The sequence below is a fragment of the Ranitomeya imitator genome, chromosome 1 (assembly GCF_032444005.1).
Source record: "Ranitomeya imitator isolate aRanImi1 chromosome 1, aRanImi1.pri, whole genome shotgun sequence".
Taxonomy (NCBI): Eukaryota; Metazoa; Chordata; class Amphibia; order Anura; family Dendrobatidae; genus Ranitomeya; species Ranitomeya imitator.
The window spans coordinates 55,252,419-55,278,297 of NC_091282.1; the positions used below are offsets into that span (position 1 = coordinate 55,252,419).

A 25,879-nucleotide genomic window follows, 5' to 3' on the forward strand; every position below is an offset into this window, starting at 1 on the left:
AGGTCCAGAAATTTTGGAGAGAGACACAATTATGGGCATAATTATAGTGAGGCTTATAGTGCCGCCACTCAGCCTTAATTTGAGGGTATTAACATCCTAGTTGGAGTAATGGTTTAGAAATTACAGATTTTTATTTTTTTATTTTTATGAAGCTGCCTCTTTTTAAAGTTACCAAAAGATTGGACAGTTATCCCAAAAGCTCTTTAATGGACCGTATGGGCTTTTCCCTCATTTATCCATCATCAGTTAAGTAGGTGAAAGGTCCAGAGCTGATTCCAGGTGTGGCATTTGCCTTTGGAAGCTGTTGCTGTGAGCCCACAAAATGCGGTTAAAGGAGCTCTCAATGGAAAAGAAAAAGATCATCAGAGAGATATCGGAAATGTAAGGAACATTCTGCCAAAAAAGAGCTCCCTGGTGAGCTTGGGATCACAAAAAGGCCTGGATGTCTACAGAAGACCACAGTGGTGGATGAGCGGAGAATCCTTCCCATGGTGAAAAAAATCCTCTTCACATCAACCAACCAAGTGAAGAACACTCTTCGAGTAGTCGGTGTCTCAGTATATTAGTCTACCATATAGAGAAGATTTCATGAAAGCAAGTACAGAGGGTTCACCTCAAGGTGCAAACCATTAATCAGCCTGAAAAATAGAAAGGCCAGATTAGACTTTGCGATAAAACATCTAAAGAAGTCGCCCAGTTTTGGAAAAGCAAAACTAAGATCAAGCTGTACCAGAAAGTATGGAGAAGGCTTGGAACGACCCATGATCCAAAGCTCAGCACGTCCTCTGTAACACATGGGAGGGGCGGTGGGATGGCGCGGACAAGCAGTCTTCCAATGGCAATGAGTCACTAGTGTTTACAGTGCCTTGCGAAAGTATTCACCCTCTTGGCTTTCAACCTATTTTGTTACATTACTGTTTTACGATTCATTATGGGATTCATGACGGCTCTGGTTCGGCTGTAATTGAAATTTTTTTTCCTTTTGGTCCAGGAAGAGTTAGTGTCAGTATCTTGCTGGCAGCTGCTTTTAGGCTGGTCAGCTGATGTTGGTAACCACTCCCCCATCCTTTAAATAGTCACATGACCCATCACCTGATCACCAGTCATAGAGATATTCTATGCAGACCAGCCTGGAGTGAGGAGCTCTCCCGTGTTGGTGGTATACCATGTGCCATATTCTCTGCTGCCGTGAAGCTTAGCAGCAAAGCCTGAAACTGAGTATTTTGCCACTTTTTCTTTGTCCAGCCCATGTTTGTCTCTTCTCCTGTGTTACCATCTGCAGTGGTGAGGCTAGCGTCCTTTCCGGCTAATGGACTAGGCAGGGTACATTGAGGAGACAATCAGGGACTAAGCATGTGACGGCGGCGGGGGGAAGGACCTGCACAGGGTGTTAGGGGAGTTTAGGGACAGGTACAGTTTCATGTCAAGAGGTGACCAATCCCTTGCTCCCTAACTTCAGGGCCTTCCTCTCCCTTTTTCCATCCTGTCGCAGTTGTATGCTGTGTCGTCTGCCGGACTTACCCGTGTTCGAACGTGACAATTACAACCTGTATTTAAATATTTTCATAATCCAATTAGTGTGTGACGCACCAGCACCAGTGTAAGTTGGTGAAGGGAAACAAATATAGACATAAATTTAATTTATGGCATCAAATAACTAAAAATCGGCATGTGCATATGTATTCACCCCTTTTGCTATGAAGCTCCTAAAAATGCCTGGTGCAAGCAATTCCCTTCATAAGTCCCATTGTTATTGAAAGGACATCGCCCTGTGTGCAGTCTAAGTGTCACATGTCTGTCAGTAGATACACTTTACCTTTTCTGAAAGGCCACAGAGACTGCAACACCATTAACAAGAGGCCACCACTAACCAAACACCATGAAGACCAAGGAGGTCTCCAAATAACACCATGAAGACCAAGGAGATCTCCAAACAAGTCAGGGACAAAGTTGTTGAGAAATATAAGTCAAGGTTGGGTTTATAAAAAAAATCCCAATCTCTCATGATCCCTGGAGCACCATCAAACCCATTATCATCAAATGGGAAGAACATGGTGCCACAACAAACCTGCCAAGAGAGGGCCGCCCACCAAAACTCTCAGCTCGGGCAAGGAGGGCATTAATCAGAGAGGCAGCACAGAGACCAAAGGTGACCCTGAAGGAGCTGCAGAGTTCCCAAACAGAGACTGTAGTATCTGTCCATACGACCACAATAAGCCGTACACTCCATAGAGATGGCCTTTATGGAAGAGTGGACAGAAAAAAGCTTTTACTTACACTAAAATTGTAAGGCTCGTTTTTAGTTTGGGAAAAGACATGTGGGAGACTCCTCAAATGTATGGAGGAAGGTAGTGTGGTCAGATGAGACCAAAATTGAACTTTTTGGCCACCAAGGTAAATGCTATGACTGCACCAAACCAACGCAGCTCATGACCCCAAGAACATCATTCCCACAGTGAAACATGGTGGTGGCAGCATCATGCTGTGAGGATGGTTTTTGGCAGCAGGGACATGGAAAATGGTCCGAGTCGAGAGGGAGATGGATGGTGCGAAATACTGGGATATTCTTGAGCAAAACCTATTTCAATCTGTCAGTGATGTGAGACTGGGACGGAGGTTCACCTTCCAACAAGACAATGACCCAAAGCATACTGCTAAAGCAACACTCGAGTGGTTGAAGGGGAACCGTGTAAATGTTTTGGAGTGGCCTAATCACAGCCCAGACCTTAATCCAATTGAGAATCTGTGGTCAGACGTGAAGATTGCTGTTCACCTGAGGAAACCATCTAGCCTGAAGGAGCTGGAGCAGTTTTGCCTTGAGGAATGGGAAAAAATCCCAGCGGCAAGATGTGGAAAGCTCAGAGACTTATCCGAAGCAACTTGCAGCTGTAATTGCCGCAAAAGGAGGCTCCACAAAGTACTGACTTTAGGGGGTGAATAGTTATGCACACTGAAGTTATCAGTTATTTTGTCCTATTTGATGTTCGCTTCACAATAAAAAAATAAAATGACATTCCGGGTTGAGGTAGCAAAACATGAAATATGCTATGGGGATGGTGGTGACTACTTTTACAAGCCTCTGTATCGATGATGTGACTGAAGAGAGAAGCAGCCGGGTTACTCCTGTGTGTTCAGGGTGATACTTTCTTCGCAGATTCAACCAAATTCAGCAGGTTGATTGGACGACGCTTCACACGACAGAAGGACAATGACCCCAAAAATACGGAGAAGGCAAAGAACTGGAATATTCTGCAATGGCTGAGTGATCACCAGATCTCAGTCCCATCGGGCAGCATTTCACATGACTAAGACAAAACCTGAGACAGAAAGACCCACAAACAACAACGGAAGTCGGCAGTAGTGAAGGCGGCAAAGCCTCAGAAAGGAGGAAACCAGCGATGGTGACGTCCATGGCTTCCAGACTTCAGGCCGTCATTGCCGGAAATGAGGAGCCTTTGTAGAAAAATGGTCGCTATTCCTAAATGTTTCACAGGATATTTTAGTTTTGTTCAACCTCTTTAATTAAACCTGAAAGTCCCCACTCCAATTACATCTCACGTGTTCCATTTTAAATCAGAAATAGCGACCTTCAGAGCTGAAATCGCGAAGCTTCAACCACTGTCCAAATATTTATGGACCTACCTGTAGAGCACAACACACCGATTACACAGTAACTTGTACAGAGCTCAGTGGCTGTTTTTTTCTTGTCCACAAGTCTTGACCCAACCACGACTGGTTACCAATCTAATGACGAGTAAATATTCGTGTGAATTACCGTTATCCACAAATCGGGTCTTTCCTCTGGTTCATTTGTAACTTTCCTGATGAAGGGGCCTCTGTGCTCGACATCTTCTAAACCCTAAGTTTTCGGATTAGCTAATAAAGGTGTCACTCCTACCATACTTGTGTCTGTTTTTTACTGTTTAATTTCCATTTACAGAAATTCTCAGCTTGTTGCGCCATCTTGTGTTCTGTTGATAAATTACCACTTTTTTTTTTTTAAAGTAATTTTATGACGGTGCACATGCTTAAACCAGTTTTGGAGTGGTGCTATTAAATTAACATACGTGCAGTCTTCATCTCTTCCCCGCACCCCTCCAGTCCCGTGGTGCTGTTTAGGGACCACAGCTTCTGACTGACCAGAAATCAAAAGTAAGGCCTGCTTCACACATCCGTTTTTTAACGACCACAAATACAGACACACGCACACCCATTGTATTCAATAGAGGTGAGCACATGTCAGTTTTTTCCTTGCGCAACATGAACAAAATGCGTGCCGCACATGTGCATACTGATGACTTCCGTGTGTCATCAGCGTAACATGTACCTGCACCTGGTACAAAGCGGTACAGTTCACGCTGATCCCAGGCGCCGGCTGCTGAAGGAAACTCTCACCATTGTCATTGGGCTCCCTGAGATCAGCGCGGCCAGGCGATAATGATGAGAGTTGTATTCAGCACCCGCTGTGTACAGTAAAGAATTAAATTTAAAAAATGGCGTGGGCTCCAGCGTAATTTTCATAACCAGCAGAGCGAAAGCTCATGGCTGGGGAGCTGATAATTATAATCTGGGAAATAGCACAATATTCCAAAAGGTTCCCAGGCAATTAGTAACAGCTCACAGCTGTTTGCTTAGCCTTTAGGGGTGAATTTACAAGGGACCCCAGAAAAAAAAATGACGTAGGGTCCACCTATATCTTTAAACCAGTAAAGGCTAAACAGACAGCTGTGGGTTGATATTAATAGCCAGGTACCAGAAATATTGTTTCCCCAGGCTATCAACATCAGCCTTCAGCCGCCCCAGATATGGCGCATCCATAAGATGCACCAAATCTTGCTCTTAGCCTTGCTCTTCCCACTTGCCATATGGCTGTAGTAAGTGGGGTTAATATTTGTGGGGTTGATGTCACCTTTGTATTGTCTGGTGACATCAAGCTCACAGCTTAGTAATGGAGAGGCGTCTATAAGACGCATATCCATTACTAATCCTATAGTTATATTGTAAATTAACACACAGGCAGAATAAAGTCCTTTATTAGAAATAAAAAAAACACACTTTTACTTTTTTATTTACAAATAACAAACAGTTATACTGACCTAACGCCGATTCTGTTGAAGCCATCGTCTCTTGTAAAAAAAACAAAAATGAAAAACAACCATATCTCTCACCTAACTACTGGTGAATGAGATGCTGCGAACACAGCATCATTGACTAGCAGTGATGTCATTGAGGTTACCACCGGTGTATATATATATATATATATATATATATATATATATGCTACACGCAAAATAAATGTACATTTTTATTTTTTTTTTATATATATAGAATTTTTTTTTTTCCAAAAACCCAGCATGAAGCCTACTAAAATTATTTTTGACTCTTTTGACGACAAGAGCAAAATCAGATTTCTTTTTGTCTCAAGATTTTTTTTGTACAATTTTTAATTTGCATCTTGAATTGTCTTGGATTGTTAAACATTAAGTTCGACAAAAGGCAGGGAGCCAGCACACCGAGGAAATGCAGGAAGCACGGATCTCCGTCCTGACGTGACGTGAAGAATATCCAAGAAAACGAAAAGATGATCCAGCTTCCAAATAAAATATAAAAGTTTAATCCAACATATTAAAATAAGGAGACAACTCCTGGGACGGCATCATACACATAGTAAGGCGAGCGACGCGTTTCGACCAAGCGGTCTTTATCACAGCTGATCTGCTAAATGACATATCCGGTATATATACAATATAGCACCAATCAAATGCTAGAAAAATGACATTTTTCTAGCATTTGATTGGTGCTATATTGTATATATACCGGATATGTCATTTAGCAGATCAGCTGTGATAAAGACCGCTTGGTCGAAACGCGTCGCTCGCCTTACTATGTGTATGATGCCGTCCCAGGAGTTGTCTCCTTATTTTAATATGTTGGATTAAACATTAAGTTCACTTGGAAAAAAAACTTTTCACGTGTCAGAAGTTTTGATCAGAAAGATTTCAAGGGCTGAGACCTCCACCAATTACAAAACAAAGCGGCAGGAGAGGCATTCAATTTAATTTTTCCGCACCTTCGTTTCAGCGATCGGAGGGTGGGGTCTCACCCCGTTGAGCAAAACTTCTAATATGCTAAACTTTTTTTTTTCTTTACCTATAGCATCCTAATAAGTGTGTGGGGGCACTGAGTGGGGTCACTGTGCTAACCAGTCTTTGGGGCTGGAGATGCGCGTCCTCCTCAGGGGATGGACATGTTCCTGCCGGATATACGGCCTGGAGAGGATATCCCGCAGCTTCTGCTGGTATGACTTCTCGGCTTGTAATCCGGCTTCGTATTCCCGCCGTTCCTCATCTTTTTCAGCCCCCCGCTGTAGCTGTTGATAAGCCACCTGAGACAGAAGATGCTGCTGATACTGTTTGGCGGTCTTCAGTTGCCTGTAGAGAAAGTTACAAAGTTCATCCGTTTTTCTTGCACGTAAAAAAAATCTAAATAAAAGTTATTATTTAATAAAAAATGAATTGGATAGAGGCCTATTTACTTGAACGGGGGAGTTTAGTCTACAAATCAGCCCAGAGGATGTCTCTCTTCTTTTCCTTTTTTCATACGGACATAGATCCGCAAAAAAAACCAGAAAGATATCGTAATGGATCCATAAAATGAAATGTGTTTTCCCACAGCTTGTATCTTGGGGTAAAAATAATTTTTGCAATTGGGTTTCATTAAAAAAATGCACTGCTTGCCTTCAATAGCCTATGTTTTGCTCTAGTTCTGGCTGCAGAATGAGGTAACTGAGAATCTGTCAGTGAGACTTATCACCACATGAAAGTTCAGCTCAACTATGATCATAAATCAGTTAAGAAGAGTTCTGAAAAAAAGACAGATGCAAGAGTTCTAAACGGAAGGATCCTAAGGTAACTCGATCAGTAGCCAGCAATGTGTAGGAAAAGATAAGAGCCTGTAAGTGCCAAATATTTTGATTAAAAACCACCTCTTATTCATTCTCGTCTGGACTATTGTAACTCTCTACTAATCGGCCTCCCTCTTACCAAACTCTCCCCGCTCCAATCTGTCCAATGCTGCTGCCAGGATCATATTCCTCACCAGTCGTTACACCGATGCCTCTACCTTGTGCCAGTCATTACACTGGCTACCCATCCACTCCAGAATCCAGGACAAACTTATCATTCTCACCCACAAAGCACTCCATGGTTCAGCACCCCCATAGTCTGAGACCTAAGATCAGGGCCGCCATCAGGGCATGACGGCCGTGACTGGCGTATGGGGCCCGGTGGGCAGAGGGGGCCCGTCTCATCTGCTCACCGGGCCCCTACCGGCAGCCGCAGGCTAACCGGGCCCTTAGCGCCGACGCTGCAGCTGTTTAAAGCTACGCCCGCACGTCAATAGTTAACAGCCGCCAGCCAATCTGAGGCTGGCAGCTGACGTCAGCCGCAGCGTGCGTGCATGTCGCCGGCGTCTGACATCATTGTCAGTCGCCGGCGAGTGCACGCTGCAGCTGCGTGGAGACAGAGAACTTCGCCCGCCGCAGGAGCACGGCCAGGTAAGAAGAACTTTTTTTTTTCCTTGAGAGCGGCGATCCAGGGGGCCCAGGGAAGAACGCTGGACACAGATGGGGCAGAGTGCTGGACACAGATGGGGCAGAGTGCTGGACACAGATGGGGCAGAGTGCTGGACACAGATGGGGCAGAGTGCTGGACACAGATGAGGCAGGATTGGAAACAGATGGGGCAGAGTGCTGGACACAGATGGGGCAGGATTGGAAACAGATGGGGCAGAGTGCTGGACACAGATGAGGCAGTTTTGGAAACAGATGGGGCAGAGTGCTGGACACAGATGGGGCAGAGTGCTGGACACAGATGGGGCAGAGTGCTGGACACAGATGGGGCAGAGTGCTGGAAACAGATGGGGCAGAGTGCTGGAAACAGATGGGGCAGAGTGCTGGACACAGATGGGGCAGAGTGCTGGACACAGATGGGGCAGAGTGCTGGACACAGATGGGGCAGAGTGCTGGACACAGATGAGGCAGGATTGGAAACAGATGGGGCATAGTGCTGGACACAGATGGGGCAGGATTGGAAACAGATGGGGCAGAGTGCTGGACACAGATGAGGCAGGATTGGAAACAGATGGGGCAGAGTGCTGGACACAGATGGGGCAGAGTGCTGGACACAGATGGGGCAGAGTGCTGGACACAGATGGGGCAGAGTGCTGGACACAGATGGGGCAGAGTGCTGGACACAGATGGGGCAGAGTGCTGGACACAGATGGGGCAGAGTGCTGGACACAGATGGGGCAGGATTGGAAACAGATGGGGCAGAGTGCTGGACACAGATGGGCAGGATTGGACACAGATGGGGCAGAGTGCTGGACACGGATGGGGCAGAGTGCTGGACACAGATGGGGCAGAGTGCTGGACACAGATGGGGCAGAGTTCTGGACACAGATGGGGCAGAGTGCTGGACACAGATGGGGCAGGATTGGAAACAGATGGGGCAGAGTGCTGGAAACAGATGGGGCAGAGTGCTGGAAACAGATGGGGCAGAGTGCTGGAAACAGATGGGGCAGAGTGCTGGACACAGATGGGGCAGAGTGCTGGACACAGATGGGGCAGGATTGGACACAGATGGGGCAGAGTGCTGGACACAGAGGGGGCAGGATTGGAAACAGATGGGGCAGAGTGCTGGACACAGATGGGGCAGGATTGGAAACAGATGGGGCAGAGTGCTGGACACAGATTGGGCAGAGTGCTGGACACAGAAGGGGCAGGATTGGAAACAGATGGGGCAGGATTGGAAACAGATGGGGCAGGATTGGAAACAGATGGGGCAGGATTGGAAACAGATGGGGCAGGATGGATACGATGGAGACAGATGGGGCAGGATGGGGAGATCATATGGGGCAGAATGGATACTCATGAGGGCAGGATGGGAGAACATATAGCTGCAGCCTGGAATGAGACACACGGGGATGGCGAATATTACCATAGGGGCTAATTAAGGGATATTATTATTGCAGTGATGTATTTATTTTATTTTTTGAGTATACTGTTTTAAATGGGGGGGCGGTCCTGTTACTGTGTAGAGTGATACTATGTTGCCTTCTTCATGTGGTGTAATGTAGAGACTGGGAAAATTAAGTAATGTGTTCTACAAGCGGAACTCGAGATAACTGTGTTATTTCCTGCAGAGACGAGTACTGGCTGGATGAAGTGATGGCGGTCTGTGCTGGATGAAAGATGAAGGACTTCACCTAGAGACGTCACTGGTGAGTCAGTGTTACCTATACACTGACACTATACACTGTATACTATATACAGAGCTCCTGTGTATAATGTCACCGGTGATCATTGTATTACCTATACATTATATACAGAGCTCCTGTGTATAATGTCACCGGTGATCACTGTATTACCTCTACACAGACACTGCTTACTAATTACAGATCTCCTGTGTATAATGGCACTGATGGTGATAGTATTGTGGGTTTTTTTTATTACTGATCAGTATTGTAGTCTTCAGTCATTGGTGGTAATATGCGGTCTGGCCATGGTGTAGCGGTATTTGTTCCTTGTATTTTATATTGTTCGATCACTGTGGTGGTAATATGTCATCTGGTCATAGTGCTGTGGTATTTGTTCCTTGTATGTAGTATTATAGGTCATTTTAAAAATTGAAAAATAAATAAAAATATACCTACATTGTATTGCATATTTTAACAAATATTTAGTAGGTTAGAGTAGAGTAGGGCCCGGCCAAAAGTGTCTACTGTGTTATGGTGGCGGCTTAAAAAATCTTTTGGCCAAAACAAAAGCTGCCGGCTATATGTGTGATCTGGTGATGGGAACTGTTAATGTGTGATAGGTGAGAAGTGGAGATTTTCCAAGAGAGAGCGGTGGGACTGTGGACAGTTCGGGGGGTGGAGCCTGGAGGCGGGGCTGGGGTGGAGCCTGGGCGGAGTTTCAAGGGGGCCCCGAAAATTTTGCCAGTATGGGGCCCCAAAATTTCTAGTGGCAGCCCTGCCTAAGATTAACATCCTCAATAATCCAAACCTCCCACTCCCGTCTCCAAGACATCTCATGGGCTGCACCAATTCTTTGGAGTGCACTACCCATGATAATCCGATCAATCCCTAATACCCACAGTTTTAAGCGTGCCCTAAAAACTCATTTCTTCAGACAGACCTACCGCCTCACCTCACTTATCTAACTATCCCTGTGTGGCCCATTCAAAATGTTCTTCATAACCAGGTTCCTTGTATCATGCCTCACATGCTTTATGCATTTAATAGCCCTGTGTCTGTACTTTGTCACATTGTGGTTGGTAAACGGTTCATGCAGCATTATCTGAACACCCGATCCTTACACTACGGCTGGTCCGAACAACGAAAGCCATTGTTACCATCCACCTCTCGTGTCTCCCCTTTTCCTCATAGATTGTAAGCTTGCGAGCAGGGCCCTCACTCCTCTCGGTATCTGTGTTGATCTGTGTTTATTGTTATGCTGTAATGCCTATTGTCTGTACAAATCCCCTCTATAATGTAAAGTGCTGTGGAATATGTTGGGGCTATATAAATAAAATTATTATTATTATTATTATTATTAAAATACATGCAAGTAACAAAAATTATTGCCAAAAGTGACCATATCCTTTAAATCTTGATGGTTTATCCTATGGGTAGCTGCAGTACCTGGCACATCCACCAATGTAGGTGTGGAGCTGTGCATGGGTGAACAGTAGAATGAATGAAAATTATTTGCAGGACTCTCGTCTAGCAGACATGTCGATAGTCCGTATCTGCTGGACCACCTTCTCCCTCCTGCCGGTATTCCCGCTGCTACTTCTGACCATTAGGCCAGGCGCAATGCGTCGGGCAGCAACAATGACATTGCACCAGACTTTGTCATCAGAAGAGGTGCCAGTGATGCTGGTAGGTAGGAGAAAGTCCACAGGGCTCTGGTCCGGCAGCCACGGACTAGTGACATGACCGCTGGACCAGGGTCAGTGAAGAGGACACGACACCTACAATCAGCCGATTGCCAGATGTAGGATGCCCAGCTGCAGTATAAAGCATGGGGAAGAAGAGAGGCAGCCTCAAGAAATGGAGCCGTACATATTTCACTGTCACATGCCTTACCTGCCATTTCTTTCCAATTCGAGCTGTTTGTGTTCTGCAATCGCATTTTCCAGAAGTTCTTTATCATGCGCCAGTTCTTCCTGTTCCTCGGCATTTCTCTCCACTAGAAAAAACAGAAGCGTAGAATAATAGCTCAGTGTACCGCGGGGTTTCATAACATCCCAACAACAACGGTTCAGGAAGCACAAAGCCGCAGTCAGTTGGCATCCAAATAAAACAGCAGACGAGGTAGACGTCCTCCGATGTCCCCACCGCAGCGAGACCACCGCACAACGCAGCACCGCACAACGCAAATGTGAACCATGGCAAGGTGATCTTTTTTTGATGGGTCCTACTCTACCATACATGCCACTTTTGGGCCACCAGCCTACAACTAAGGACAAACATGTCACTCTGGGCTAAACCTACAATTTATAGGCAGGTAGAGTTGGTAACCACCACCTGCAATGCAGTTAACATCCAATAACTAAATAGAGGAAAAAAGGAGTGCTGGTTGTTTTTTTTTCCTCTATTTAGTTAATAGATGTTGACTGCATCCAGACTGATCTTGCACTCCTCCCATTGACCTTACCGCCACCTGCAATCAACTCTACCTGCCTATAAATTGTAGGTTTAGCCAAGAGTGACATGCTTTGTCCAGAGTTGTAGGCCGGTGGCCCAAAAGTGGCATTTATATGGTAGAGTAGGACCCATCAGAAGGAGATCACCTTGCCGTGGTTGATGGGCACACATGAATTGGCCAATTTATGCGCTAAGAATCTTCATTCCATCTATTACTGTAAATTTTATGAAAAAAATATTTTTTTTAAAAAAATTTGTGAAAAAAATATTTTTGAGAAGTATAATTCATATTGAATATTTGTCTGTGTTTTCACATGGCCTAGATTCATGTACATGTGCTGCTGTTCTTTTTTATCTATATGATGTGGTTTGCAGCTTGCACGTGTTCACATTAGGAGTGCTGGTTGTTTTTTTCCGATAGATAGATAGATAGATAGATAGATAGATAGATAGATAGATAGATAGATAGATAGATAGATAGATAAAAAGCCGGCAATTCAGCAGCCACGTACAGTAGAATCACAGCAGGAGCCGACAGGATAGAAGAGATGGATTACATACAGTAAATACATATAGAAGAGGTAGATATATAGATGTCAGTGACAAATACAATTAGTACAGTGTGTGTGCAAATTACCGGACATGTATTTAATTATTATAAGATTATTTTTCTGAAAAAAATGGTGTGGGCTCACATGTAATTTTCTTAACCAGCAGAGGGAAAGCCGACGGCTGGGAGCTGATGTCTATAGCCTGGGAAGGGGGTAATACCTATGGAGCTTCCCAGTCTATTAATATCAGCTCACAGCTGTATACTTAGCCTTTACTGGCTATTAAAATGGGGGAACGTCCCCCAAAAAGGACGTTGGGTACCCCTATAATAACCAGCAGCTAGGCAGACTGCTGAAGTCTGTGATTTTCTGTCAACCACAAGCTTCAGCAGATCTGCTAATATCCTCGTGGAGCGGCCTCCGCTGCATACATAGGAGCGATGGAAAGTATGCCTAAAATAAGTGCTCGATTAACCTGTCATGATTCCAATGGCAGGGAATCACAAAAGGACAAGCACCAACGAGCTCTAGGGTGATGGAACCTGAGCTGACCGCGACCCTAAACCTGAACACACAAATAACAATAGCCGGGGAACGTGCCTACGTTGATCCTAGACGTCTCGCACCAGCCGAAGATCTAACTTCCCCTATTAGAAGAAACACAGACCTCTCTTGCCTCCAGAGAAATACCCCACAGAAATAGCAGCCCCCCACATATAATGACGGTGAAATGAGAGGAAGGCACATACACAGTATGAAAACAGATTCAGCAAAATGAGGCCCGCTAAAACTAGATAGCAGAGGATACAAAAGTAAACTGCGCGGTCAGCAAAAAACCCTTCAAAAAACCATCCTGTAATTACTTGAACTCATGTTCCAACTCATGGAACATGAGGAGCAATCACAGCCCACTAAAGCAACCAGCAGCAAAGAGACAATTATATGCAAGCTGGAAAAGACAAAAATAAAGCAAAACGTGGAACAAGAAAATCAAAACTTAGCTTGTCCTGAAAATTACTGAAGCCAGAAGCTGAGGTAACAAAACACTCTGATAACCTTGATAGCCGGCGGGGAAATGACAAGAAAGCCCGGTTAAATAGGAAACTCCCAAATCCTAATAGAACAGGTGGACACCAGAGACAGCAGAACACAAATCACCCAATACCATCAGTAACCACCAGAGTGAGCCCAAAAACAGAACTCACATTAACCCCTTCAGTACAGGAAGTTCAATATCTCCCACTTACTATAATGGTACATGCAAGACCACTAGTCCGCCATGTGCGGCCCCCGTAATGCTCTACACCAGATATCCCTTACACTTCTCTTTAATCTGCTGCCTCCTTGTGTCCATCACGTCTTTCAGCAGGCGTTTCCTGGCCTCCTTCTCCAGTCTTAGCTGTTCTGCCCGCTTAGCCCAGGATTTCTCCAGCTCGGCCTCAATCAGTTGATCCATTTCCTTTTCCTGTCTCTTCTCTTCCTCCAGCTGCTGTGCCAGGTACTGCCGGTACGTCTGCTGCTCTCTCTGAAGATCCATCTACAGCAAACATCAAGAGTCACGTTAAATGAGCAGCCCGTTAGTCCAGCACTTTATTCTCTGCTCAGCCCAATAATCCGTATTTCACATTTTCTTTAGTCCTCTACAAGCTAATTTGTTAAATGATTCAAATCTGACTTCCTGCGGCCACCACCAGGGGGAGCTGAGTAGCTTATAGCGAATGGATTTCAGCTTTTCACCTTTTTCAATTCCTCTGCATGCTGTCAGGGAATAGAAAAAACTAATGCTTTACATAAGGAGGCTGAAAACTTGCCCTGAGCTGGTCCTATTCACACATCTGAGGATTTGTTACAATGTAGAAGTGTAAGCAATCCTCTGAGAGCTAAACACAGATGCAGCACCGCATGTCTGGACCTCAGGCCGGAAGAGTTTTCCCATCTTGTAAAGTGGCGGTGTATTGTCAGACCACCACCTCTTATACAGTAGTAGCGACATGCCATCACTTTATAAGATAGGAATACCCTTTTTATAGACTGATACACTGTAACAAACTCAGGCTGTGAGCAGGACTTGGTCTGCTGCTGTATTTCCAATGCCTGAAAATGGTAAATTAGGAACAAAGTTAATAAATGATCCTTACTGCCCAAAATCTTGGGGGCCATTTACCTTGCGCAGGCGTTTCTCCTCCGTATCATCGTTAGAGCCCTGCATAATCTGCTCCATGATCTTCATGTCCTGCGCTAGCTCCTCCTGCTCTTCTTGGGCCAGGCGCTTCATCTTGAGGCGGACGGAGCGATCCAGCATATTCCTGACCTGCGACTGTTTCCGCTGCTTCTCCCGCAGAGCGCGCTCGTCCTCCAGCTTCATCAGTTTCCTCTCCTCCACCTGCGGGCGATATAACGGTGTTATCATTACCGGTTTCCAGCAGTACCGGACCCGGCGGAGGACGTCGTTACCAGTAGGTGAGCCTCCTCTTCTTTCAGCCTCTTCTCCTCCATCCTCTGATCCTCGGCCGCGGCCCTCTGGACTTGCAGGACATCTAACATTTCTCGGTTCAGCTCTGTCTGCCGCTGGGTCTTCTTCTCCTCGTGTTCTACCTTGGCCAATCGATCCTTCTCCCAGAGCTCGGCGAAGAGGATGTCCTCCTCCTTCCTCTGCCGCTCCAGTTCCTCCTTCAGTGCCAGCTGTGCCATCCTCTCCGTGCAAACCTCGTCCTGGTGCATCTTCGACTTCAGAGCTCGTAATTCCTCGCACTGCTCACTGAAAAGCAATAGTAAACAGCGGCTTTTATTAAGCAACTCTACTTTTTGTAAAAAAGTTACATCTTTTGAAAAACGGCATAAAAATTGCATTAAAATAACGTGAATACATAAAATCACTCCAGTGAGGGGGGGGGGGGAAACGGAGCACATTTACGCCATATTTTGTGACTTTTTATAAACGTTAAAAATATCTGGAAGCATCAAACCTACAATGGTGAACATAATAAAAACACATATAAGATAGATTTCATAAAATGGTGCAAATTTAAAAAAAATAAAAGAATTAAAGTGCTAATGAAAAATGCCCAAAAAACATCAAAAACTAGCCAAAAAAAGTGCAAATAAACTAATGAATCGGCCCCAGGTGTTACAAGATGCCATACAAGATGCCAAGTGTTTCCAGTTTGCATTGGGTCATGCAATGGATGTGATTCAATGGTGTGGATGAAAAAATGGAGGATTTTCCCTTAAAAAGTATTTGGCCGCCCCCGGTGATGTTGACGGGTTTGGCCGGCGTGTTAATGGGTATAGGGGCACCGACCGACTGATGGATGGGAAAGATGTTGATCTCACATGTCCGATTTCGGACTGTCAATCACTTTGTTCTCCCCGATCGCCGGCAGACATGTCTGTTGGTAGCTTTCTCATAGAGAGCACTGAGCTTTTGTCTTCAACCTGTTTTGCGACTTTTCAGCACAAAAAAAGTTGCGTGTTCAGCAGAAAAGTTGCAAAATTTTCTTCAAAGATATTGCAGCACATGAAATGACTATGGGGGGGGGGGGGGAGGGGCGGGGAACTGGAATACATTTGTGACAAAATATGGGACTTTTCAAAAGGTAGAAAACATCTGGAAACCCTAAAGTCTGCCCACAATGCCGAACTGAAAAATAGACTTGGAAAAAGGTGCAAATTAAAAGTTATGGAGGAAACAAAAAAAGATGAAAAATACCGAAAGACAAGTGTACATACTACAATGAATAGGGTTCTTTGACTTTTATTCCCTGCTCATATATCTCTGCTTGCTGTCAGTGAATAGACACAGCCATCGTGGTTAACTGCACAGGAAAAGGCAGGCAACAAAAATGTTCCTATTCTCGTCCAGGAAGCAGAGCTCCTGAAAAGCATCAGGGACTGCAGAGCACACATAGACCAGGAATAAATAAGCTTTATTTCCTCTAAGGCCATGTTCACATATTCAGTATTTGGTCAGTATTTTACATCAGTATTTGGAAGCCAAAACCAGGAGTGGGTGATAAATCCAGAATTGGTGCATATGTTTCTATTATACTTTTCATCTGATTGTTCCACTGCTGGTTTTGGCTACAAATACTGATGTAAAATACTGACCAAATACTGCTAGTGTGACGGCAGCCTAAGACCAGTCCCACACGTCCAGATAATTCCGGTACCGGAAAAATCGGTACCGGAATTATCCGTGTTCGTGTGCTTACGTAGCACATCAGTGTGGCACACGTGCGGCAGCCATGTGCCGACTGAGGACCACACAGACCGTGCAGGAGACAGCGCTACAGTTAAACGCTGTCCCCTGCGTGCGGTGCTGAGGCCGGTATTCATCCCTTCTTCCCAGCAGCGTTCGCCGGAGAGAAGGAATGAATAATCTTTTTTTTTTCTTTTCCCTTAAAAATAAAGTTTGTGCTTCCCCTCCCGCCTCCCATCCCCTGTTGCCCAACCCACCCCCCCCCCCCCCCCCCCGCTTGCCAGGAAATACTCACCGACACCCAGCTCCAGCGATGTCTCCTCTCAGCGCCGGCAGCAGGCCCTGTGTGAGCGGTCACGTGGTCCCGCTCATTACAGTGAGGAATATGCGCATATTCCTCACTGTAATGAGCGGGACCACGTGACCGCTCACACAGCACAGGCTGCAGCCGCTGAGAGGAGACATCGCTGGAGCTGGGTGTCGGTGAGTATTTCCTGGCAAGCGGGGGGGGAGGGGGCAACAGGGGATGGGAGGCGGGAGGGGACGCACAAACTTTATTTTCAAGGGGAAAGAAAAAAAAAAGTTTATTCATTCCTTCTCTCCAGCGAACGCTGCTGGGAAGAAGGGATGAATACCGGCTTCAGCACCACACGCAGGGGACAGCGCTTACAGTAGCGCTGTCCCCTGCACGGCACACGGACTGCACACGGACAGCATCCGTATGCGGTACGTGTTTTACATGGACCCCTTGACTTTAATGGGTCCGTGTGATCCGTGCGTTCCCACAAACACTGACATGTCTCCGTGTTTTTCAAACGGACACACGATCCGTGAAAACACGCTGACATGTGCAGAGACACATTGATTTTAATGTGTCTACGTGAGTCAGTGTCTCCGGTACGTGAGGAAACTGTCACCTCACGTACCGGAGCCACTGACGTGTGAAAGCGGCCGACGGATGTGGGTGGTGAGGTACCTGAACTGCTGGTTGCGTTTCTCCGCCACTATTTCCAGCCGTTCCTTCTCTCTCTTCTCCCTCAGACTCTTGGCCCGCTCTCGCATCTTAGCTTGTCTCTCCAGCGTCGTCTCCTCCATCGACTCCATCTCCTTAATGTGCCCCAGCTCCTCCGTCTCCAATAACGCCTTCAGTCTGATAGGGTTAAGAAAACATCGGTCAATTCACAGCATTACATACAAATATAACAACCAGACAATGGTGCGAACTTGCGGGAACTTTTTTAAATTAAATAATTAATTCATTAATTTAGTTAATTAAAAAAAAAATTGTTTGCGTCGCCATTTTATAAGCCCCAATTTTATTTTTCCTGGGCTGGAGCTGCTTGTGGGCCGGTTGGAGATGATGTTTTTTATTCGTACCATTTTGGGACATATGTAACGCTTTCATTGTTTTTTTTTATTTCATTTTTTATTTCTAGTGTGAGAGGCAAAAAACGTCAACTGAGGCATTGATGGGAGCACAAAGATGGCGCTGACGAGGGTCTTCACTTTGCCCCCAGTATCCCATCATCAAAGCAATCAAGATCATTCAATGGACGCTAGCTTCTAGAAGTTTTCTGGCTTCAGAAAAGCCCTGCTTTAAAAAAACAAACCGTTGCCTATTTTGGAGGCGTCGGGAAATCCACACAACAAATATCTCCGACATACCGTGCATCGCCGTACGATGTTTTTGTTTTTTTGCAGAACGAGTTGTAGTTTTGAATGACACCATTCACTTTATTATATAATGTACTAAAAAACTGGGGAAAAAAAAAATCCAAGTGCAGAAAAATGATGAAAAAACTAATGTCTTCATTGTTTTTTGGGTTCAGCGTTCATTGCGCAGTAAAAATGACCCGGTAACGAGATTCCGCAGGTCAGTACAGGTGGAGCGACACCAAACCTGTATATTTATTTCTATATATATTTTAGCGGTCAAATCCAATTATGAACTTTGTTAAACGATGTGGTTTGTGAAGTTAATTTTTGCGACTCGTAACTTTTTGTTTTGTTGATAGAAGTGAATGAGGGCTTGGTTTTGTTTTTTGCGCGCCCAGCTGACGGTTTAATTGATACCATTTTTTACACATTCTGATAGTTTTTTATCGCTTGCTTGTTTCTGTGGATTGCAGCGACCGAATGATGCAATTCTCACATTCCAATTTTCCTCTCAACATTTAGCATACGGTTTAAATAATTTTATATTTTCATAAATCAAATTTTTACCTATGTGGCGATACCAAATATATTTTTTTCTTTTAGTTTTTTACTTTTTAAATGGGAAAAAGGTGAATTAAACTTTTGTACTTTTTTTTTTATATACCGTATATATTTTTACGTTATTTTCTTATCTTTTTAGGGGACTTGAGCCGGCAATCGCCTGATTTTTTTTTTGTACTACTATACTGCAGTAAGTAGATAAATTGCCGTCCTTTTATGATGTCCGGCTGTCGGGCTCAACATGGCCATCAGCAAGACAGCGTTGGGTGACCGACAATTTATCCATATTTAATGCCTGTCAGCCATTGACTGCGGTATTTAAATAGTTTCCAGCAGCAATTAGAGGTGGCTCCGGCCGCTGCTGTTATAGGCACATGCCGGCCATGAATAACACTGCTGAATAAAGCATGATGAGGTATGTCAGCCCCGCGGACCACTCTGGTTATGGAGACCTTCTACTTTTGCACCGGCCAGTGCGGAGAGTGTGAACTCAGCCTCCCCGTGGTTCACAAGAAGCTACTTTGACATTTTAATAGACGGGTCTGACATTATTATGGGGGTCTGTGACTGACACTGCTATGCGTTTGCTGAGAATGTTTTTCATCTCCTGAGAAGTTTACACATCTCCATTCTCCTGAGATTTTGTATCATGCAAATTTCCGTGCAAATCGGTCCAAGCACAAACTGGCGGCGGCTCTCCCGGCCTGTATGAAGCTGTGACGCTTGGGGCAAGAAAGCCAAGGCCGGGTCGCGCTTGGACCGATTTGCACGGACGTCTGTTAAGCCCTGATCCGGCTGTGCCCACCTGTCTCTCCGCTCCTCTATCTGCATGCGATAGTCCTCCATGGTCTCAGAGACTTTCCTCTGGACCCGGTTGTGCAGGATCTTGTGGTCGGTCGTCCTCTCCCATTTGTTCTTCATGCCCTCGAAGTCTATGTCTTTGGTGAAGGCCAGCATCTGCTCCCGAAGATCATCTTGACGTCTCCTCTCCAGGATAATGTAGTCGTGAGGTCGGCTGGAAGGAAACTTGGCTCTCTGTATAGAGTAGAATAGTTTTTGCTGAGACTAATTGCACCATAATCTTTCTTAAAGGGGTTGTCCAGTGTAAACAAGTCATCACCTATCCACAGGATAAATCATAACTTACTGAACGCCGGGGGTCCAATCGCTGGAATCCGCAAAAATCGGCAAAACTGGGGAATTTTTAACCAAGTCACAGAACAGAGGGGCAGGTTGGATGCCTGATCACCGCTCCATTCATTCTCTCTGAGGCTGTCCATAAACCCAGAACCCCATAGAGAATGAAAAGAGCAGTGGTTGGGCATCGGGACCGCTCCATGCAGGTCCCGATGGTTGGACCGCCACCGATCAGTAGTTATCAACTATCCTGCGGAGAGGTAACAGCCTGTTTATATTGGACAATCCCTTTAAACCCCTGGGACTGGTCCATTCACATCATGACCTAATAATGAATGACAAACAAAATTGCTACAGACCCCGAACACAAGGTCCGCGAGCCTCCGGTGACTGAGAGACCCCAGATGTGTGGCCCACGGCCGTCTGCTCCGGCAAACGCCACTCTCAGCACAGTGCACCGATATTAATCCCCTTAAGGGCCCGGGAATTTATATAAAAATATTATTATTATTATTATTATTATTATTATTATTATTATTATTAATTTCTCGTTTTTGCATTTTCCTTTTTTTCCTCCTCTTCTCCCCAGATGCAGAACTTTTTTATTCTTCCGTCCACACAGGCGTAAGAGGGTTTACAGTTTATTTTATGTGGGACGTATTGTAGTTTTGACTGACGCTATTCGCTTTAATATAAAATGTTCTGGAAAATGATAAACAAATATTCCACAATTCCGCCACAGTTTTTTTTGGGGGGTTTCATTACCGGCGTTCAATGTGGGAGAAAAATGACCTGGAAACATGATTCTTCAGATCAATACGATTAGGTACTAAGTATTAAGTAGCGAACATGTTCAGTTTTTTCTTATTAATTTTTATTGGTAAAAAAAAAAAAAAATTGTAAAAAAAAATAAAAATGACTTTTTTTATTTTTGTGTCGATGGAGCCGGGTGAATACTTGTAATTTGCGCCCCGAACTGACGTTTTTATTGATCTCATTTTTAAAATGCATTTTTTGTGAGTGTGGCAACCCAAAAATGGAGATTTTTTTTTGTGGTAATTTAATGTATATTTTGATACATTGGGCTTTTTTGGACATGACGAAACCAAATATGTTTATTTATTTTTTTCATTTTGTAGGGTAAATAAGAGGGTGATTTAAATTGTTATTTTATTTTCTTTTTTGAACATTATTGTTACTTGATTTTTTACGGCCTGCGTGGTGGAGCTGAACGTTTTATCGCTATGGTAAATACTGCAATATCACAGTATTGCAGCGTATAAATAAACTGCGGTCCTCCTATGAAGCCACAGGGCAGGAGGATAAACATGGCACTGATGAGGGTCTTCAGCGGACCCTGTCTGCCATGGTAATCCAGCGGTTCTGATTTCTTTGCGCAGAAAACAGCTCGCGATCATCTCTCAGAGCTGAGTGTGGCTAAGGTCGGGGTCCGCTCCTATAGATTGTCTATGTAATACTGCCATGAAATGTGCAATTTAAACCGCTATACTCTGCCCAAATATTATTTTCATAGCGCGCCCAAATAATATCAACATGCACCTCCCAAAACCAATTGTCCCAGACTGCAAAAATAAGACAGACATAAAGTTTGCAAATAACACTGCAATGTGGGGGAGTCTAATGTATGTGGGGGCACTGGGGACATCGTGTGTGTGGAGGGGCAATGTGAGGGAGTCTAATGTATGTGGGGGCACTGGGGACATCATAATGTGTGTGGAGGGGCAATGTGGGGGAGTCTAATGTATGTGGGGGCACTGGGGACATCGTGTGTGTGGAGGGGCAATGTGAGGGAGTCTAATGTATGTGGGGGCACTGGGGACATCATAATGTGTGTGGAGGGGCAATGTGAGGGAGTCTAATGTATGTGGGGGCACTGGGGACATCATAATGTGTGTGTAGGAGCAATGTGGGGGAGTCTAATGTATGTGGGGGCACTGGGGACATCATAATGTGTGTGGAGGGGCAATGTGAGGGAGTCTAATGTATGTGGGGGCACTGGGGACATCATAATGTGTGTGGAGGGGCAATGTGGGGGAGTCTAATGTATGTGGGGGCACTGGGGACATCATAATGTGTGTGGAGGGGCAATGTGAGGGAGTCTAATGTATGTGGGGGCACTGGGGACATCATAATGTGTGTGGAGGGGCAATGTGAGGGAGTCTAATGTATGTGGGGGCACTGGGGACATCATAATGTCTGTGTGGAAGGGCAATATGGGGGAGTCTAATGTATGTGGGGGCACTGGGGACATCATAATGTGTGTGGAGGGGCAATGTGAGGGAGTCTAATGTATGTGGGGGCACTGGGGACATCATAATGTGTGTGTAGGAGCAATGTGGGGGAGTCTAATGTATGTGGGGGGCACTGGGGACATCATAATGTGTGTGGAGGAGCAATGTGGGGGAGTCTAATGTATGTGGGGGCACTGGGGACATCATAACGTGTGTGTGTGGGAGCAATGTGGGGGAGTCTAATGTATGTGGGGGCACTGGGGACATCATAATGTGTGTGTGGGAGCAATGTGGGGAGTCTAATGTATGGGGGGGCACTGGGGACATCATAATGTGTGTGGAGGAGCAGCAATATGGGGGAGTCTAATGTATGTGGGGGGCACTGGGGACATCATAATGTGTGTGGAGGGGCAATATGGGGGAGTCTAATGTATGTGGGGGCACTGGGGACATCATAATGTGTGTGGAGGGGCAATATGGGGGAGTCTAATGTATGTGGGGGCACTGGGGACATCATAATGTGTGTGTGTGGGAGCAATGTGGGGGAGTCTAATGTATGTGGGGGGCACTGGGGACATCATAATGTGTGTGGAGGAGCAGCAATATGGGGGAGTCTAATGTATGTGGGGGGCACTGGGGACATCATAATTTGTGTGGAGGGGCAATATGGGGGAGTCTAATGTATGTGGGGGCACTGGGGACATCATAATGTGTGTGGAGGGGCAATATGGGGGAGTCTAATGTATGTGGGGGCACTGGGGACATCATAATGTGTGTGTGTGGGAGCAATGTGGGGGAGTCTAATGTATGTGGGGGCACTGGGGACATCATAATGTGTGTGGAGCAGCAATATGGGGGAGTCTAATGTATGTGGGGGCACTGGGGACATCATAATGTGTGTGGAGGAGCAGCAATATGGGGGAGTCTAATGTATGTGGGGGGCACTGGGGACATCATAATGTGTGTGGAGGGGCAATATGGGGGAGTCTAATGTATGTGGGGGCACTGGGGACATCATAATGTGTGTGGAGGGGCAATATGGGGGAGTCTAATGTATGTGGGGGCACTGGGGACATCATAATGTGTGTGTGGGAGCAATGTGGGGAGTCTAATGTATGGGGGGCACTGGGGACATCATAATGTGTGTGTGGGAGCAATGTGGGGGAGTCTAATGTATGTGGGGGCACTGGGGACATCATAATGTGTGTGGAGGAGCAGCAATATGGGGGAGTCTAATGTATGTGGGGGGCACTGGGGACATCATAATGTGTGTGGAAGGGCAATATGGGGGAGTCTAATGTATGTGGGGGCACTGGGGACATCATAATGTGTGTGGAGGAGCAATGTGGAGGAGTCTAATGTATGGGGGGCACTGGGGACATCATAATGTGTGTGTGGGAGCAATGTGGGGGAGTCTAATGTATGTGGGGACACTGGGGACATCATAATGTGTGTGTGGGAGCAATGTGGGGGAGTCTAATGTATGGGGGGCACTGGGGACATCATAATGTGTGTGTAGGAGCAATGTGGGGGAGTCTAATGTATGTGGGGACATCATAATGTGTGTGTGGGAGCAATGTGGAGGAGTCTAATGTATGGGGGGCACTGGGGACATCATAATGTGTGTGTAGGAGCAATGTGGGGGAGTCTAATGTATGTGGGGACACTGGGGACATCATAATGTGTGTGTGGGAGCAATGTGGGGGAGTCTAATGTATGTGGGGGCACTGGGGACATCATAATGTGTGTGTGGGAGCAATGTGGGGGAGTCTAATGTATGTGGGGGCACTGGGGACATCATAATGTGTGTGTGGGAGCAATGTGGGGAGTCTAATGTATGTGGGGGGCACTGGGGACATCATAATGTGTGTGGAGGGGCAATGTGGGGGAGTCTAATGTATGTGGTGGGGCACTGGGGACATCATAATGTGTGTGGAGGGGCAATGTGGGGGAGTCTAATGTATGTGGGGGCACTGGGGACATCGTGTGTGTGGGAGCAATGTGGGGGAGTCTAATGTATGTGGGGGGCACTGGGGACATCATAATGTGTGTGTGGGAGCAATGTGGAGGAGTCTAATGTATGTGGGGGGGCACTGGGGACATCATAATGTGTGTGGAGGGGCAATGTGGGGGAGTCTAATGTATGTGGTGGCACTGGGGACATCATAATGGGTGTGGAGGAGCAATGTAGGGGAGTCTAGTGTATGTGGGGGCACTGGAGACATTGTCTGTGTGGAGGGGTAATGTGAGGGAGTATAATGTATGTGGGGGCACTGGGGACATCATAATGTTTGTGGAGGGGCAATGTGAGGGAGTCTAGTGTATGTGGGGGCACTGGGGACATTGTGTGTGGAGGGGCAATGTGGGGGAGTCTAGTGTATGTGGGGGGCACTGAGGACATCATACTGTGTAGGGGCGTTATACTGTGTGGGGTCACTGAAAGCATCATAGTGTTTGGAGAGTAATGTGTGGGTGGGAAGCGCACTGTGTGGGGAAATCATGTCTGGGTGGGGACTGGAGGATTAATAATAAAAAAAAACATTAAAAAAAGATTATTAATAATAGATGAGGGGTACTTGGACTTGGAGCATCATAATGCATGGGGGGGGGGGGGGGACACTGTGTGAGGCATCTAATATGGGTAAGGGGGTCACAGTGAGGACCATACTGTGTGGGGGCTTATAAATGTGTGGCAGGCTGCAGACATCATAATGTGTGGAGGTACTGTACTGTGTGGGGGCACTGAGACAATTATAATGTCTGGGGGGCAGTAAGAGAGCATTGTACTGTGTGGGGGGCATGTAAATATGTGGGGAGCACTTGGGACCTCATATTTGTGTGGCACCATACTGTGTGGGGGGGCATCATCATACAGAACCAAACATCACCTCCGCCGGTGACCACGCTGGGGGTCTCCATTATCGGACCCTGGACTGGTAACTTACCACAGCCACGTTGTGGGGGGCCGGGCCGGTCACCTCCCGGCAGCGGGGTCTGCTCCTCTGACTCAGCAACATGGCGGCTCCCTGTCTGCGGAAACAATGAGGAGATGGCAGACATCACCTGGAAATAATCCTGTCTGGGGAGAGAGGAAGCCGGCAACCGAGGGGGGGATGCACCAAAAATGGAGGACACGACTAACGTGACAGTGAGTGACGCCATCATTTTTAGGCCCCGATTCCATCACTGTAATACTTTAGTCACTAGCGCTGTTATTTTTCCATCAGGTATATAATATTAATTCTACTAATTAGCTCATGTTTCCTGTAGAACTACAAATACCAGCATGTGCAAACAGACGGAAGCCATGCTGGGGGTTGTAGTTCCAGGCCCTGGTTCACACTACAGTGGTCCTCACGATCATTACCGTCACTACCGGGGGAAGCTCCGATCTGCTCAGTCCATCCGAGCCCGGGACTCAGCGCTCGGTTACCGGGCAACGCCGACTCCGGAAGTGATGTCTCCCGTATCTTAGCAACCAGTTGTAAACATGTGCAGCGGCGGCGGCTGTACCGCAGATGTACCGGCAGAGGGCGCCCGTGTAGCGCGGAGTTATACACAGCAAGTTACGACTCCCAGCATGGCCCTCCTGCATGATGGGAGTTGTAGTTTTGCAATAGTGGAGAACTGGAGGCTAAAGACCGAGGAGAAGACCCTTTTTTGGTTGAGGCAGCGCCAGCTTCTCTGTCCCGATACCCTAGAACTCCGAGGTCCCCCTCAGTCCCCTCCATTGCAGTGAATGGAAGGGTTTTTCCATCACATTTTGACAAACTAGAAAGAAGGGATTTAACTAATTGTTGTTCTATTAACCCTTC

At 46.1% G+C, this 25,879-nt stretch overlaps 1 protein-coding gene across 2 annotated transcripts; it reads right to left on the reverse strand.

Moving 5' to 3' along the window:
- Window positions 1-5,434: 5,434 nt before the first annotated feature.
- CFAP53 (cilia and flagella associated protein 53) lies at window positions 5,435-25,511 on the reverse strand. 2 transcript variants are annotated; one of them, XM_069746810.1, is made up of 9 exons: window positions 25,432-25,511; window positions 25,010-25,094; window positions 19,481-19,710; window positions 17,435-17,608; window positions 14,715-15,018; window positions 14,425-14,643; window positions 13,581-13,797; window positions 11,149-11,251; window positions 5,435-6,431 (listed from the first exon to the last, which is right to left on the reverse strand). In XM_069746810.1, exons 2-9 carry the CDS (start codon window positions 25,079-25,081, stop codon window positions 6,191-6,193), a joined length of 1,560 nt encoding a protein of 519 aa, XP_069602911.1. In that variant the 5' UTR covers window positions 25,082-25,094; window positions 25,432-25,511; the 3' UTR covers window positions 5,435-6,190. The 2 variants fall into 2 exon arrangements, with proteins under 2 accessions (XP_069602911.1, XP_069602919.1); XM_069746818.1 differs by lacking the exon at window positions 25,432-25,511 and having other exon boundaries at window positions 25,010-25,420.
- Between the last annotated feature and the right edge of the window lie 368 nt (window positions 25,512-25,879).